The sequence below is a fragment of the Corvus kubaryi genome, unplaced genomic scaffold (assembly GCF_017639235.1).
Source record: "Corvus kubaryi isolate FWS band 111438036 unplaced genomic scaffold, C.kubaryi_AGA036_p1.0 split3-73, whole genome shotgun sequence".
Classification (NCBI taxonomy): domain Eukaryota; kingdom Metazoa; phylum Chordata; class Aves; order Passeriformes; family Corvidae; genus Corvus; species Corvus kubaryi.
In genome coordinates this window covers 9,689,988-9,707,814 of record NW_024582091.1, presented here as the reverse complement: position 1 = coordinate 9,707,814, position 17,827 = coordinate 9,689,988, and the positions used below count along the sequence as shown (strand labels likewise).

At 37.6% G+C, this 17,827-nt stretch overlaps 1 protein-coding gene across 7 annotated transcripts in view; it reads right to left on the bottom strand.

Annotated features, from left to right (window-relative positions):
- Positions 1–17,827, bottom strand: part of COL19A1 (collagen type XIX alpha 1 chain) — a 188,055-nt gene that overhangs the window by 127,998 nt on the left and 42,230 nt on the right. For all 7 annotated transcript variants that reach the window (XM_042016401.1, XM_042016398.1, XM_042016402.1 and 4 more), the window contains exon 10: positions 15,074–15,127. In XM_042016401.1, the coding sequence (XP_041872335.1) occupies positions 15,074–15,127 (54 nt within the window). The remainder of the gene's footprint in view (positions 1–15,073; positions 15,128–17,827) is intronic.

Below are 17,827 nucleotides of genomic sequence, written 5' to 3'. Positions count from 1 at the left end.
ACTGTAAACTAGAAAAACATCCCCAAAACACAGTCACAGGTTTTTTTGTGAAGACAAGTCTTTTGTCTTGCATTGTTTAATCAGTGTACTACTAATTAATATTTCTTCAACACAACAATGCAAAAATACAATCCTACATCAATGCCATCAGTATTGATTCTTATTAAATATAATAAAATGATTGATGTTGTGATTTAGCTGTTTTGGAAATATGCAGTATATTTATAAACATGGTCCTAAATTATTTTTATAATTTATTGATTTTGCAGTTTGTAATTGCACTGCAACACCTTATAAAATTAGAGACTTGCTTTATACCTAAGAATTTTGAAGGTAAAGTTAGATGCTTTGTGTATGTGTATTTAACAACCTTCTTAGAATGCATTTACGTCAGTTTTTATACCTTGACTTCCACATTTAGCTATTTCCCCTCCCTAAATAAAGGACTTTCACACTAAAATAATTAAAAATAATAAAAGGAGAGGCTACCCTAACATACAAGTATATGAACTTTATCAGGAACATTGTTACCAGTACTGTCAAAAAATATGAATTAGGAATCACATTACCTAAACACACACACACTGAACAAAAAGGTAAAAAAAAAAAAGAGAGAAAAGAGACTAAAAGAGAAGAGAAGAGAAGAGAAGAAAAGAAAAGAAAAGAAAAGAAAAGAAAAGAAAAGAAAAGAAAAAGGAGAAAAGAGAAAAGCCAAAAAAACCAAGTGTTGAAAGAAACTTTTATCAATCACTTGGAATGCATTTTGCTATTTAGACTATTTTAGGCACTAACAAGATTTATAATGGCAAACATGTGGGAACTTCATGAAATTCTCTTCAAGGCTGGGAAAGAGAAACAATTACTGTAAAATACTTTAAGCATTTTTCAGACATGATTCTGCGAAATTAAAAAAAATTAAAACAAAGACATCAAGAAGCACGCAGACATTTCTCCATTCTCAATATGGAAACCGAACATTTTTATTTTTAAATTTACTGGGGCACTGACTGTAGCTTGATTTAAAAAATAGGATTGATACTCTAGGGTTACTAGCAAGGAAACTCAGCAGAAGCAAAATCAGCACCGTCAAACACTACTTAGTGTTTTGATAATTTATGGATATGTGCCTTCCATTAGTCTAAGTATGCCAGACCCTTGGAATAATCTAATAGCCTGGTGTTTTAAAATGAGGACAACTATTTTTAGCATTGCAGAAATGGAGCGGAATGTTCAACAACGTACAGTCAGTGGGACTTGAGCAGCATCCTCCCCTGTGGAGCACGTACCCAGCCAGCGCAGAGCCACCAGCAGGGGCAGAGCTTTGCCTTGAACAGATAAAAATCCCACATCAATTACAGTCCATTCTATGACACCTTTCTTAGCCTACTGGAATATTTCCTTGTTTCTTTAAACAGGCTCATGTTAATGGTTAGGATCACCTGATAGACTATTAGTTATATAAAAATATATTCAAAAGATATTTATTAAAACTTGCCCCATGAATTTCCTGGGTTAGTCATGTCAAGAAGTTTCTGTTGAACATCATGACATTTTGGCTTCACTACATCTACCAAGCCTTTCATTCCCTCTTGAATGAAGCTACTGGAGCTACCAGCACTTCCTGAGTTCTTGCTCAGTGCTATCCTTGATGCAGACTAGATCCATGTGAATAAGATCCTCCCTTAAAATAACCTGGTGAAGAAGGGCTTGTGACAGGTAAATAGTTTGTTTCCTTTGCTCTGTCCTGCTGCCACAGCAGCCCCAGTGGAGCAGATACACCATGGTTTGGCCAAGGGGGTCAGGACAGGTTAGAGGACTCATGTTAAGTAACTGCTCAAGAGAAAGGCAAACAGCAACAACCCTACTGATCTTATTTGCATATTATAACATGGACTGAGTTCAGGAGGCACCAATTTTTCCTCATTCCCATCCCTTTCCATTATCCATCTTTGGGACAAGACTGACTCACCTGTCTGTTCAGGCAATTAGATGTTAATATACTCCAAATTAAACGACACTTGAAAATCTAGGTTTTGGTGCTTTGTATTCCGACTAAAGGATCAGCAGTCAGAGGCAGCTCAGAGCATCCGAGAGCATGGCCACAGGGCTCCTTACTCCAGACCGAACTCTCTTTAGTTGACATTGTTTCCTTTTCTGCTACAAACATGTCTTTAAAAGCACACAACTCACACAATATCTATATTCAAGTACATAAAGCATATCTATATTCAAATACATAAAACATTTCCTACATAAAGTACTAAGTCAAAAGTTTGTTCCTTTATTTTCGTCCCACAAATTATTTCCACCCAACAGAAGAAGTCAGAGAAGTTCTGAAAAACCAAAGATGAAGGGATCACTCCATTCATTGTCATGCACAGCTACAGGCAGGTATACTGCCTTTTTTTTTTTCCCTTTTTCTCATTTCTTTGGTAATAAACTGACGGAAGTCTTTGGGATATATGTCAAGGGCTGGTTTCTGTGCCATCAAAAAAGTATCAGCAGAAGCAGACCCTCTGCTGTCAATAGGTCTTGTTTCTTCATTTGGCAAATATAAGTGGTATTCACTGCCACTGCATGTCCTTAAAGAGGCGGCAACTTAAAAATGCAGTGCAGACATAAATTAAACATGGCCTTGATAACAATCCAGTTCATTTGACCTCCAACATCATACACAGAACATAAAAAATGCAAACAAAATCCACAAGAACATTTCCTGTAGAGTAGTGGGAATAAGCAAATCGGCTTCTGGATGAAAAAGGTTCTCGAAGATTTATAAGGTCTTAAAGATGAACAGCTTAGAAAATTAAGTGTAGCCAGCTGGATATTTCCATTATCTGAAGCAACACATTAGGAAAAAATCTGAAGTGATCTTATGGACAACTGACAGTTTATTGCAACTATGTTTTTTCCCTTCCAGCAGATCTGTCAAAAGGAAAATTGCCTGACCTACACAACATCTATTAATTTGTTGCTAATCCAATCATAACATGGTGTTAAAGCAAATCTAAATCATATTAAAGTTTCAACAGAACTGGAAATGAATCTAATTGGCCTTGCTCAAATAATATTTGAAATGCAATAATTCTAAATGTATGTTTAAAAGCATTATTCAATATGAACATATTGCTGAGGTCTTTCAAAAATGTAATATACTATGCCTATTATACTCAATGTAATAGTTGAACCCCGAGGTTTATATTAGGAATGCAAACAGCATTGGTCAACCTCTTAGATCTCAGAGGCTACTCTTTATTAGAGAGCTATCATCATCATCATCAGCACCATCTATTTCCATAATCTGAAGATTCAGGAGGAAGATTCTCAGATGATACAAATGAAAGTTTACACTAAAAAAATCTGTCCCACAGACCATTAAATATTAACTTCAATGTTTAACCACACAGATATGAAATGCAAGAAAGCAGTACAAAAAGAAAGTATTTAGGGTGAATCAGAAATAAATAGAACTGCATATAGACTGAAATTTCTAATCTAAGAACTAACTCATATCGGTACTTTTTCTGAAATGCCTTATTGTTGGTGTGCTTGTAGCTGAAACCTCTTTTCAATTACTGACAAATAAAGCACTTCAAGGTACAGTTTCCAGGTCTCCACTTACACATAGATTTTTAAGGCTTTCCCAAGAAACTTCTCACTTCCAAAATGGAACTTTTTGACATTTACTGTGTTTTGGAGACAGATTAACAGGATATAACAACCACATATCCTAGTACTCCAACTCACCTACACTAACCTGAGAATCTGGGATCAGCAGATCTACTGTCAGCACAGAAGCCGTAGAGCTGCTCCCTAAAGGTAAGTCTCCATTTCCATAAATTCTGAGCACTTCTGTGAGTAATGATGACATCTCAGCCTAGTAGGGTTGTAATTATCCCTTTCAGGCCTTTTCTTAACCTCTTTGAGGCTTACTGTCCTGCTCTGCATACCACACCGGGGATGCCTGACAGAAAGCAGCTTGTCTGCTATCCGAGGGACATAGGCTTTTGCGTGAGTTTTTAACCATCCTCTCCCTAAAGCCTGATGTTGGTTTAGAGAATCAGTGATACTCTGACACCTATTTCTCCAGCTGCATTCCTTTCTGATTCTTCTGTGGTTCAGCAGAAGTACTGCCAGTGTAGTGTATTCTAGAGGGTGGTATTTCTTCTGGCGATTTGACAACACTGGCTTTGCAATCCTGTCACTGCAAAGAGTCACGCATTTTTATTAACAGATCCTGAAGCCTTACCTTTTCCCAACTCATAGACTTGATACCAGAAGACAAAAATTCTCAGACCAAAGTATGGAGAAATGGGGTGGGGAAGACAAACTGGCCACAGCCACTTTTACATTACACATCCTACCTGCTTAGGTTCCCATTAATCAAAGATGATTTGTAAAGTCATCCTGATATTCTATTATTTTCATTGCTGCCTTTGCTAGCAGAGTTGCTATCATGGCACTGACTAACAAATGCCTTCTACTCATGAAAAGAAAACCAATCCCCTCCCCCTCCCCAGATTGCGATTGAGACATTCTCTCTCCAATTGTGCAGCGTGCTATAATGCAGCTTACAATAAAGCTTCAAAAATACATTAAGGAATAGCATTGTACACATTGTACATAATTCCTATCTGTTAAATAGTTTCCCATCGTTGCTCTTCCCTCGTGGCCTTGGGTGCACCTCTATCAATACTGTATGCTCCACCAGACAGGGAATTTCTTTTACTCCAGGTTTGTGCTACAGTGTCCGAGAAAGTCCCAAAATTTTGTCATGTTATGGGAAGACACACTAACACAGAGTATAATGGCCACAACCCAGAAGTCTGGCACTCTTCTTCCATACATACTTTTTAAGTGAATTTTCATTCTGTGAAGTGGACAGCTAAATAATTATTTCTTGAGATATTATTGTCAATAGCTACAAATAATATGCTGTGCATCTTCTATGTGTAAAGGTATAGGTTACCACTATTAAACAAAGTTAGTTATGAATTAATTTCTCCTGTTTAGTGTGTTATTTCAAAGTGGAATCATGTTATTTTCATGTCTATGGGTCAATCAGAAGAACTGTCATTCATAATAGGAAGGAAGCATAGTAAAAACGGTGTTAATTCTGAAGAAAAAGCATTAGATGACTAGCTTCTCAGTATCTGGGGAAAAAAAAAAAAAAGCCTTGTGTGAGGTACTTGTTAAACACAAATCAAACACCTGTCACCCAGCTGGGCCACGTGTGTCACTGCTGAGCCATCTGCAGGAACACACCCCGCGCCAGTTGCTTTACTTAGTGTGGCCTGGGAACACGAATCCATTAGACAGAAAGTCAACAGTGGAATTAGCAGCACTTTTTCTTTTAGTGCCCTTCCACTTACTTGTTTGACTTCTTGTGTTTCTATTTTTGAGAACCTCATGCCAGAGCAACAGTGCTGACTGCTGATTAGACAAGACTTGGCCCAGCCTCAGAGTGTCACATTGATTTAATCAGTTCAGACTTGAAACACGCAGGATGGATCTTAGGTGCTTATAAATATGGTCTAGCAGTGGGAACGAAAAAAATAAAAATGTATTCTGCTTTGTAACACCTATGAATGATTTTGCTATACTAATAAAATGGCAGGTTTTATTTCCAACAATTTGGTATCTATGAATTTAAAAAAAAAGCAATTTACATTTAATTTGGAATATAAACCTATGTTATAATTTTAATGGGTTTGGGGGCAAGAAATATATTCAATGACATTAAAAAAGCACATATGAGCTGCATTTATTTAAATTTTAATAATATAACTCACCCACTAAAAAGAGGGAAAAGGAGAGTTAAAAGGCCACAAGTCACAGCAGCCAACAGTATGATCTATAGTCTCTGCATAATTTGTACTATGTATAAATGTTCTACTGTATGGAAAAAAAGAATTTTTAAAAAAAATCTAATGTGCTACTCATAATAGGAGTTATTATCCAGGGAGAAAATACTCCTATATAATTTAAATGAAGCAGAATAACACAAGTTATCCATAATAATCCTAATATAGATCAATGATTCATCAGATCAAAAAATCTAGTATTCTGTGAAGTTCAATACCTAGTGTGTTACAAGAAGACAAACAAAACTAAGCAGAATGTGTCAGACAAGATGTACAATGCGGCAGTACAGTGAGAAAGTTCCTTCCTCCCCAATTAGTCCATTTCCTGCAACACGCTGCTGCCAACTTTTACAGTGCAACAATGGGTACTTTTCTTAAAGCACTGCATTCTGATGAGATGTGGGAAGTTCAGAATATCAGTTTAAAAACTTAGTCTCTAGCTGTCAGAAATGAAGGGAAAAAAATAAACAAGACTAAAATCTATGTGCCACAGAAATCTTTCAGAAATAATCCAATAAATACAATTTATGAACAATTGAAGAAGAATCCTCAAGCCTCCCCCTGCCCTTTCCAGCTCTGTAAGGTCCTGACTGAGGCTTTTGAAACACAGTTAAGAATCCCAGAGCCAGGCAGACTCACAGCTAGAGTATTCATGACTCTCTGATTAAGGAACAAAGAGCTGCATTTAATGACTGCATTATTTAACAGCCGCATTATGTTTTACTTCCACGTTACATAACAGGCTAACAAAGGCCTGCCCTGCATGGCAGGATGCCATTCTCTGCTTCGCTCCCAGCATCCCAGACCCTGGAAAATGAATGGTGACCTTTGGTTGCTTTAGCCACACCTCACATCACATCACATTGGTGGCTGCTGCGCTCCAGGCCCATGACCTGCCACGTTCTGCTGCTTATTGCAGTGCCAATGCAAATACCAGAGAGTACATATACCTCCCACTCTTATCTCACCAGTGTCATTTGCCTGCAGGAGCCCTCAGCTTTGATGCCAAGCAATACAAGAAGTAATGTCTGGCTCCAAAATCACATTTGTACTTTTGTTCTACGGAGGCGTACTAATCTGATTTTGAGAGAACCCATGAGAGCACAGAAGACAATGCCATAACTTTCCTCAGATGGGACTTAAGCATATTTCCTTTCCCTCAAAAAGCAGTGATTCTTTAATTGAAAAATGAAGTCTCTGCTCACCAACACCTACAGCAGTCACCAGCATCATTGCCTCCAGAATGGAAATAACACCCAAGCACTGTCACTGCATGCCAGGTAATTTGATTCCACCGAACTTTCTATCGAGAACTGAACTGAACTGCTGTCGTTTAGCTTTAGGAAAAACCAGGGAGCTCAGCAGTTCCTGGAGTTGTGAACTGCAAAAATCACCTAATAAGGCAAAAATAAGTCAGCACAGCAGACAGCTCTCTGGAATCAAATTTATGATCAAAGGCTATTCAAAACACTTTCTTGTAATGCTAAGGAGAGAGCAAAAGCAAGCAAGCAAGAACCATACATGCTGAAGCAATGAAACAAGTTCTGGAAATCATAATGGTCTAAAGTGTATTTTCCAAGTAAGATAATTCTTTTTATTTTTAAGCATATTTATGCATCAAAAAATCTTTTGAGACATTCTATTTTCATATGCATCCATCTCTTAAATCAGATGTACATGAATTTTACACTAAGATATCACCGAAAACACAAAAAGAGTACAAAACTTGTAGATGATTTGTTGCTGCAATAGATGGCATTCAATTGCCTGATTTACCATCACCAGCAATTCTCAAGCTCAAGGCTTAAACTTAGTGGTAATAAAGTTTCCAATTGGACCACATTCTTACAGTTCACAACTCTCTTACTTTTAAAAGATTTCTGATGTCAAATATTTTTCCTGAGTTACTGATCATGTTATTTTGTTTATGTTAGGGACTCCAGAGCAAAGCAGCACAAAGATTTTTCAAAAGTTGTATAACTAACACAATTTATGTCCATACATGATCTAAGAATATTGAAATATAACTGCTAAGCAGTGATGGGAGCTCATAAATTGGATGGCACTGAATAAAAGACAGACAAACTGAGTAAGATGGCTTTAAGCAGTACCTATCCAGTGCTCCACATGCATTTTGGAAGTTTTCTCAAAGATGCTGATGAGCTACTTCGGAAATATCCTGATCCCTGTCAAGGATCTGTACAGGACATGAAAAGTGGAAGGCAATATGTCCAGAGATCTTTCAAGACAGCTGCAAGGAAAAGACTGCATTACTGTAAGCAAGGAAAAGACTGCATTACTGTAAGCTCAACACCAACATCTCCTCAGATTTGTACATTTGCATGAGTGATTAATGGTCCAGAAGCATATGCGGAAATGGCATAACAGGCCGTATATCCATGGCTCTTCTGCAAAGTCAAATATGCCCTGGAAAACTCTAGTTTCTATGGTCTATGGAGCAATGGGTAAAGCAGGTCAATGGTCACAAGGATCTTCACGATGACATGTTTTGATTTGGATGTACATTTAACAAGTTTCCAGTTGTGGATTTCATGACATGAAATTTCCATGACATGGCCCTGAAGCCCTGACCCTGTAGTACTCAGTATGGAGGTGGGTATTAAAAACATCTCTGAAAGCGATTTGAGGTCACATGCTGTACTAGCATGTAATTTTTTTTCAAATTTTTAAATTCATGTACATAAATGAAATAACGTTGGAAAACAAAGCACTGGACATTTCTAAGCCATGTTTTATATTGGAAGAATAATCTTATAATGCAGCAGTTTTCAAACTCATTTTCTCAGGCACCACTAAGGAAAAGGAGAACTCTTCCCACCAGGCAATGCAAAGTAGACCATTCAGGAAGTGCCAGAAAGCTGTTTTGATGTAGCATTCATACCACAAATGGTATCTATATCACATTTTGGGTAGCCTTTTACTAATTATTTCCTTACCTGTTCCAAATAAAAAGAGAACCCTATTCCAAAAGGATAATCAACTTTATCAATAATGAAATCATCAGTGTTTGGTTTCCAAGTCAGTTAAAACTGAGGACAGCACAGTGATATTGGATGTGAGAAAACTGAAATTCCAGATAACCATAGGACACAGTTAAATTAAGAAAAACAACACTACTAGCAGCATTGTTTATTCCAGTACTATTATCTTCCAGCTCACAAAATATGTGAGTTCATATACATTTTGTTGGATCATCATCACAAATACATGAGCTTGAAAAAAAGAAGGACGAATCCCTTTACAAATACCTGCTGAACAGTTTCATGTAAACCTTATTTCCTGTAAATCTCACTTTCATGACTCAAAATACCAGTAGCACTCATACAGTTGGTAGACTTCTTGAAATCTACACTTAGTTTTTCTCTGGTCTTTTAACATAAATCTAAGTTGTGTAGCAATAAACACTTTTTGATTTACATAAGCATTTCTTTCTCTTTCCAGTCTAAACTATTTTGTTAATATACTGCAGGAGCATCTATAGAGTGCAGTACCAAATGCTCAGCATATTGAATATCTCAAGCTTACATGCCAGACCAGCTATTTTAAAAAGTTTACTGAATATATTTAATATTTTAGGAATACTATTCACAATCTAGATTGCAAAAAATTAGTGCAAAAAACTAAACCAGTAAGGTTAAGCCATTTGAAAGTCAAATATTCAAAGCAAATGTTGTCACAAGTATTTCACAAAATATAATTTAAGAAACATAGACACATGATTTTCATCACTATGAATTGTATACTATGAATCATATAATATGAATCATAAGAAAGCAATTACTATAGAGGTTTGGCTAAAGGGGAATGGACAAACCCAGTTTAATTTTGTGAATCTTCTGAATTTTCTCAATTACCTTTCTGCCTACATCCATTTTATTTTTTAGAACTCAGTCACTGATAAAGAAGAAAAAATATTTTCATAATAGAAAAAATGAAAAAATATAGAAAGGCCAAGAATAGAGTAAATAACTCACCTTCCTTAGCTTGAGTCCCTCGAGCCTTACTGCCATGAGCACAATCTCAGAAGCATAAGGCCTTTCTGGCTAGCAGGACTCAAAACACACATAAGCCATAGAATCGCTGAGGTTGGAGAAAACCTCTGGGATTGAGTCCAACTGTTAACCTAACACTGATATCTTCACCACTGAACCATGTCACCAAATGCCACATTTTTTGAACACTTCGAGGGATGTTGACTCAAACCATTTCCCTGGAAAGCCTATTCCAATGCCTGATCACCCTTTTGGTGAAGAAATTTTTCCTAATATGCAATCTAAACTTCCCCTGGTGCAACTTGAGGCCATTTCCTCTTATCCTCTAACTTGTTACCTGGGAGAAGAAACCTCACTACGACCTCCTCTGAGGTACTTGGAGGGAGTGGTAAGGTCCACAACTCCCCAAGAGGCTTAATATTTTGAATCAAAATACCTGCCGCAGGTGGCAACTTATCTCTCAGAACCAGGAACTCTCCTGCTAAACTTCTCAAGTACGCAGAGATCGTCCATCCCCTAAAATGTATATGCCAAAACAGTTGAGAAGTTCACCTTGACTGTCAAAGCATCACAGACCAGCAAAAAATAACCCCATAACCCAAACAGGACTCCATCACTTAGCATCCAGAACATAAATAAACTTTCAGTTTGGAGCTTTGTTTCCATGGCATTATAGAACCAGAAGCAAAGAGAAGGAAAGGACTTGACTTATTTGGATGAGTGACAGAGCAATCAGTTTTTGTTGCCATAAAGAGTCTAACTGCTAGATCAGGATTGGTTAATCTGTGGAGCAGATAGGTGACTGTCATATCTTAAAGCAGTCCAGTTACCTCAAACCTCCACTTTAGGGACAGATTTAATTTCTCATGCCATAACCAGCACTCTGGCTACAATCCAGATATACTAAATGGCTTCAGAAGTGTATCAAGAGGCAATTTAACTTGCCAATCACCAAAATGTAGGCTAACAAAGTGTTTCCTTCAACACATTTCTTCTGTTCTCACAGACTGCTGAACATCGCCAGAAGGACAGTGCCTAAGGTCTCACACACATAGGGATTCTGATTAACCACAACTTCCAGTTGTTCTTGTATCATGGTTTGACAGATACCTTGAAGAAATGTGCCCAGAAGGCTGAGCTTCAAATCAGTCCTGATTGCAGGAAAGGGATCGTGCCACTGTATTCCATCTCTTCTCATAGCCTAAAAAGGAAGCAGGTTTCCCTCCAAGGGAGGACTACTACCCTCTTATTTAGAATTATAAACAAATACCTTAGAACTATCTCCTCTGATAATCTCAAGAATTTGTCCTGTCATCCCAAGTAGTTTTTAATATTTAAAAGAAAAATCTCTTAAGACAGCTCCCTGAAGAAGGATGGGGATGAAGGAACTAGGTAGGCAGACATCAAATAGACAGATGTAATGGTGCTGATTATCTACTCTGTTGTGACTTTGAGGGGCCTGAGGTAGGGCTCCTCAGGGTCTGCATTAGATGCTTGACTCTCTAGACTGGTCATAAGCACCAGCACACTGACTTCTTTTAACCCAAAGGCTGATGAGACAACAGGCACCTTGTGGTAGCCACCAGTCAACAAAACCTCATTTTTTTCTTTGGCAGCCTACAAGAACTGCATCAGAAAAATCCACAAAACTGCTGAATTATGGCCAGAACATTCTCTGTTTTCTTTAGGGTGTTAAGGCTATTCTTATGTTACCCTAGAGTCACCAAGTCTTAAATTCTCTTCTCTGTATTAGCCTTCAGCAGATCCAACCTATTAATTCACAAGAGCCTCCTAGAAGTGTACACCACTTACTTGTGCACCTATCAGCAAGAGACTGTCACAAAAACACTGCAGCATTTAGTGAATGGGAAATTATTTTCTCAGTGACAGTATGTTTTAAAAGTGACAGAGGGCAAAGTGTCACATTTGAAGACAGACTGAACAATTTTCACACTTAAGATCTTTGGAAGTCAAGGCCACATATGATGCCTTGCAGATGTCTCACCAATTACCCACAGCCTGAAAATTAAGTATATGAACATGAAGCACTGCTCTGGGAGATTCTTCTGTTAAAATTCTCTCAAGTAATAAAGTCCATTGAATAGTATTATTCTAAGTTTAGTTTTTCACTACGTCAGGTATGTTTGAGATAATTTATCTGAAAAAACAGGACTTCCAACAGCCAAGTTTATCTCACTCTTAAGTTAAACACCTAAAATAGGTCAAATGAATTGATATTGTTTCTTGTGCATAACAACATGAGTAAAATCTATTGCTTATTTATTCTCTGAACCTTTTCCCAGGGAATGAAGTATAAGCAAAGGAGTGCAGTGGATAGGTTTTGGGAGTATTAGCAAGAGCACCTCTGTTCTCTGAAGCCTCAAACTTCAGTTAAATTAAAAAAAAAAATTTTTTTTTCCTTCTTCCTGTTTCTTTTCTGACTCAGGGGCACATCTGCACAAAGCTCAGAAATACACAGTGCAAAAGCATAACAATAGCCATACTAAGCAATTTAACACCAACAATAGATAATGTCTGTTGAATGCTTTAAGAGGATACACAAACAGCAGTAGCTCCTTAGAATGCTCTCCCAGCACTGCACAGTCTGCACCTCAACATCCTGAAATGTAGGAGATGTCTTTCCAAACAGCAGTGCTTAGAGTATTTTTATCATAGAATATGCTGAGTTGCAAGGGACTCCTGAGAATCTTCAAGTCCAATTCCTGGCCCTGCACTGAACATCCCAAGAATCCCACCCTGTGCCTGAGGGTGTTGTCCAAATGCTTCTTGAACTCAGACAGGTTTGCTGCTGCTTCTCCACTTGTCTTTAACTCTATGTACAGTGTTGACATAGAGAACACGACACTTAAGGGAGCACAAAAACAAAAGACTACAAATTTATATAGTTGATACATCACCTGAGAGACAGAACATGTCTTTCACAACACGAGGAAAATATTCACTCTAGCTCCAGAAAGGAGCTAACGCACACAGCACTGGACTACTCCACAGAGATATGACCACTCTGGCTAGCAGAAGCTGGGTAACTGGATCTCAGTTTCTTCATCTAGCTATGCATGTACAAAATACTTGCCTTTTTTTTTTTTATTTTAGAAGTTTTCATGTTTGACAGTTTCGTATTTCATGGTAGTTCATTTTTAATTTTCAGCAATGGTATTTTATAAAGGCTGAATTAAGGGAGTCGTAACGTTCAGAAAAAGTACAATGTCTTGATATTAAATATGGTCTGACTGTTGAGCTTCATGTAAACTAACAGGAGCTTTGGGATTTGGCCTGACAATGAATTTGCAAGGCGCTTAGCAAAAAAACCCAAACAATATTAACCATGGAAACTGTAATAATAATAACTTGGACTGGAAAAGCAGCGTAGCCTGGTAAGTTTAAAGCAAGATAACATCACAGTAGGAGCTACAGAAAGAGCCAAGGGAAAACACAGCTTCATTCTAGATCAATCTTAATCTACAATGCTTTACAATAACTCTTTCCATTAATTCACATCTAGGAGCACAGTAAAGTAAAACACTGTCTATCTGGATCAAAACAAAGGTTTCTCCAGTCAATTATAGGACTACAATTGTGGCAAGAACAGACATCTACAGAAAAATACAACAACAAGGCAGCCATAAAAACTTCTCCTGTGGCTTTCCCAGACTCCAGCCTCTTGAAGTCCAAGAACTTTCAGACAAATAAACTGACACACTCCATGGAATTTTACTCCATTAATTTTCTAATACATTTTCAGACTTTTCAAGTTCTGTGGCAGTGTTCAAACTGTAATATTGTAACAGGAAGAACGAGCCCTTTCTATCCTTTTTGAACTTGCTATCAGATAGGTTTGATGCTCTAGTTCACACATTGAAGAGTAAAATAAATAAATAAATCCTTATTAATATTTTCTGCTCCATTTTGGACTGTACAGAGAACAGAACATGACATGTTTTTTTCTTATTTGTGCCTTTTTCAGATTGAAGTCCACATTGTCACGTCTTAATTGGAAGATGCCCAGTGTTCTTGATCACCTCTGAAACTTTTCTGGTATTATTAGATTCACACTGAGATGTGAGAACCAGAACTGTATACATCATTCAAGTTGCAGTATAGTACTGATTCATTAAAAAAATGGTGACATTAAAATGCTTTTGCTTTGTTCCCTATTCTCTTCCTAGTAATTCCTAAATACTATTTGTGTATTTGACTAGTACTAAACAGTGAGTCCATGTTTTCCTTGACCTGTAACTCCAAGATCACTTCCCTGAGTAGTAATAGCTAGTCCAGTCTGGCATGAAATGCATAATGCTTCTTTTGTTTTCCTCTTCATCTTCATCACTGGACTATTGCTTTCTCAGAGTTTTACATACCACTTGACAATTCAGTCCCTCAACATTGCAAAGTCCTTTGAACATCTTTGCAGCCTGTTCTCCAGTTTTCTACCACATATAACTTAACATCAGCAACAAATACCTTGATTTTAACTCATAATTTTGGTGATAGACATCTACCTCCCATTTTTAACAAATCACAATTTGAGACAGAAACAGTAAGTAAAAATAAAAGACAGTTTCCTAATTTTATATCCTGTAAACCCACAGCTTTTAAGCCTGACAGCAACTGGCTGTTTCCTCAGTATTGTGAGGGTTGTCTCTACACTGAAGATGGTAGATATTAGACTTACAGACTTCCTCTAATACAGGTCAGTAGCACTGAAGCCAGTAAGTGCACACTGCTGTCTTATTTTGCACACTAACATTCTGAAATGAAGTGAATACACCGGTAGGCTGGCATGTCTTCTTAGCCGTGGCTATTCCAAATCTTTGATTAAGAAGTCAGTGGTGTTTATCTCAAGCCCTACCAAGAAGACTGTTGAGTGCACAAGAGCTCTTATCTAAGCTTGCAGACCACAAACTGGGCAAGTGGAACAAGTAGCTTCCTTTAACTCTCTATATAACCCCCACTTCTTGGAAAAAAACCCCACCAAATAAGCACATCTGCAGAGAGTACTATTGATCTGAACAGCTTTTTCAGTGTGCTACAAAAACATGGCAGTGCAGGTAAGACAATAATGTTCTAACAGAAGTGTTCTATCCTCCCATTTCTGTACAGAATCGCGGAGGAGCCACTGACATAACTAACACTTCCAGTGAGTTAAAGCACCTATCAACATACATACATACATACCTTTTCACCAGGCAGACCAGCAACACCGTCCGGTCCTTTCACACCCATCTCACCCTACAAAACAAATTGGTCAATTAGAAGCTCTACAGACTTCTGAGGTTAACAAAAACTACTCAGGTCATATCAGACTCATGATCTTTTAGTAATGCAACCACTGTGTAGGAGGATGCCTCACATGTAACACTAAAATCAGCAAAATAAATACATTTATAAACACCTATATTGTCAATTAAGAACTTAATCAGACAAATACTTGCACATCCATGTTTCCATAAAAGTAAGCCCACTAATTTTAAAGGAACTCATTGCAAGAGCAGACTGAAACCAAGAGGGTCCATTTTCAGTTCTACAGTGAGAAAGCTCAACATGTAACAGAGATTTGTCTAAAGTCATGTGCCCACCATATTTTTGAAAGACATTATATAAATTCCTCTCTCCCTCCCTTTTATCCCCTCAGAGAAACCAAACCCCAAGCCATAAGCAATCTATAAGAAAATCTTAGTTTTGAGAGACAAATTTTGAGAGACTGATCAGGAGAGTTATGGAAGATCCCAGCAGCTGTAAATTGGACCATAAGTCTTAAAAATGACATAAGAAAACACCAAAACCAGAAATTTTGCTAAGTAATGTCAAGTATAAGGTTTAAAAAATTTAAAATAAAAATAATTTGAATGCTAGAGGAATACAACAAAAGCACTGAAACCATATACTGTTCATTTAAAAACGAAGCAAAACATTAGGTGTGTCTACTTCTACCAAGAAAAGAACATTCTTCATCAAGAATAACACCGTAACTCTGTTCCGAAATGAAGTTATTGATCTTTCTGAAGTTGAGAAAGCAGCAGTAAGATTGGCAAGAAGTACACAACAACAGTTGTATCAGAATCGTAAAGGCTAAAAAACCCGTCCAAGATCATCGACTCCAACCTTTGACTACACACCACTACGTCAATGAGACCATAGCACTAAGTGCCACATCCAGTTGTTTCTTGAAAGCCTCCAGGGAAAGTGGCTCCACCACTTCCCTGGGCAGCTCATTCCAATGACTGAACACCTTTTCCCTGAAGAAATTCTTCCTGATGTCCAACTTGAACCTCCCATCACGCGGCTTGAGGCCATTTTTTCTTGTCCTCTCACTGGCTGCCTGGTAGAAGACACTGACCCCCACCTGGCTACACCCTCTTTTCAGGCACTTGTAGAGAACAATAAGATCACCCCTGAGACTTCTTTTCTCCAGCCTAAATACCCCCAGCTCCCTCAGCCACTTCTCACAGGACTTGTTCTTACTGAACATGCACGCGATCCCCTCACCCAGACCATGGATAAAGATATTAAACAGTTCTGCCTCAAAAACAGACCAAAATCCTGTATGTGTGAATAGCATGAATCCACCGTCACTATGAGAGATAAAGGTTACCTTACCCAATCTTCCTCAGAGTGACCCTCTTATCTATTCCTCTGCTCCCTTATGCCACTTGCCAGTATTTTAACTGACCAGAACCACGTCGGTACCTTCAGCAGTGTATTTTTATGCACTGTAGAGTCTAAAATTACACAGCCTGTTACACTCCAGGAAGCCTTTAGCCTGTATGACTTACTAGCCAATTAACCAAGGTATGTTTACACTTCTGTTCCACTAACAGCAGACAGACTCCCGATCTTGAAGACAATTATTTTCCACTGCAAATTAGATCTGCAAGTTATGCTTCTGTTTTCTAGTTGTGATTTTAATACCTACAGGCTGAAAGGTTGTAGTTTTTCGTGCCTTTATGAATATAAATATTGGATGCTATAGGTATCTAATAGTATTCATACAAACAGCATGACAGACTAAAACCAAAAATACAGGAAAAGCATCTTAAATTTTTTTCCTTAATGGCATTTTCTTTTCCTTCTGCAGACCTTAAAGTCCTTCACAAAAGTGAAGAATAAGTTGCCAGAAAAACAGCTTTGTAAGGTGGTGAGCAGTAGTAGTACAATGCTGTCATTCATAGGTTATGACGTACAAGCAGTGTAACAACACCCAAAGGTAGAACCATGAGCTGTATGTCTACTCTCAGGATTTACTAAGGGTGACAGTGAAAATCCTTTTCAACTGAGGATAAGCTATTTATTGAATAAAATACTTAAGCCATAGCACATTTTTTCAGAATGTGAACTATTGCAAGCAATAAGATAGCTATTATACTTTTGACAATATTTGTTTTGGTAAAATTACACAGTGTGGAAATTCAGCAGGTTAAAATTAAAAATTAAAGAAAAAATGCTTCCGTCAACTTTCCATAAAGTCAAGCCAAACAGAATTCTTAGAAAGTGTTTGCAGACAGCAAACATACTTCTTTCCAAAGACACCAATCAGTTTTCTAGCTGGAGTGGAAATAATCCTGCACATCTGAGACTGCCTGCAGTATTACACCTGTGATCGTTTTTTTACATTAATGATTCAGAGACCTTCAAAAGCTCTGACCTTTACCTCTTTGCACCTTGCAGTCTTTATTCAGCACACCTGCTGTAGAACTAGAAATGATATGCTAGTAACAGACACAAAATACAGTAATGGACAGCAAGGACAAATTGCCTAAATCCAAATGTGGGATAGAGAAAATAACAAACAGATAATTAGTTAACAAATTACAGTCCTTTCTCATGTAAAACCAAAACCCATTCTTTTAAGAACATATTTTATTTAAACTCATTATTTTGTCTCCTAAATTGCGTGTCTATTTACAATATATTTACACTATTACATGCTGT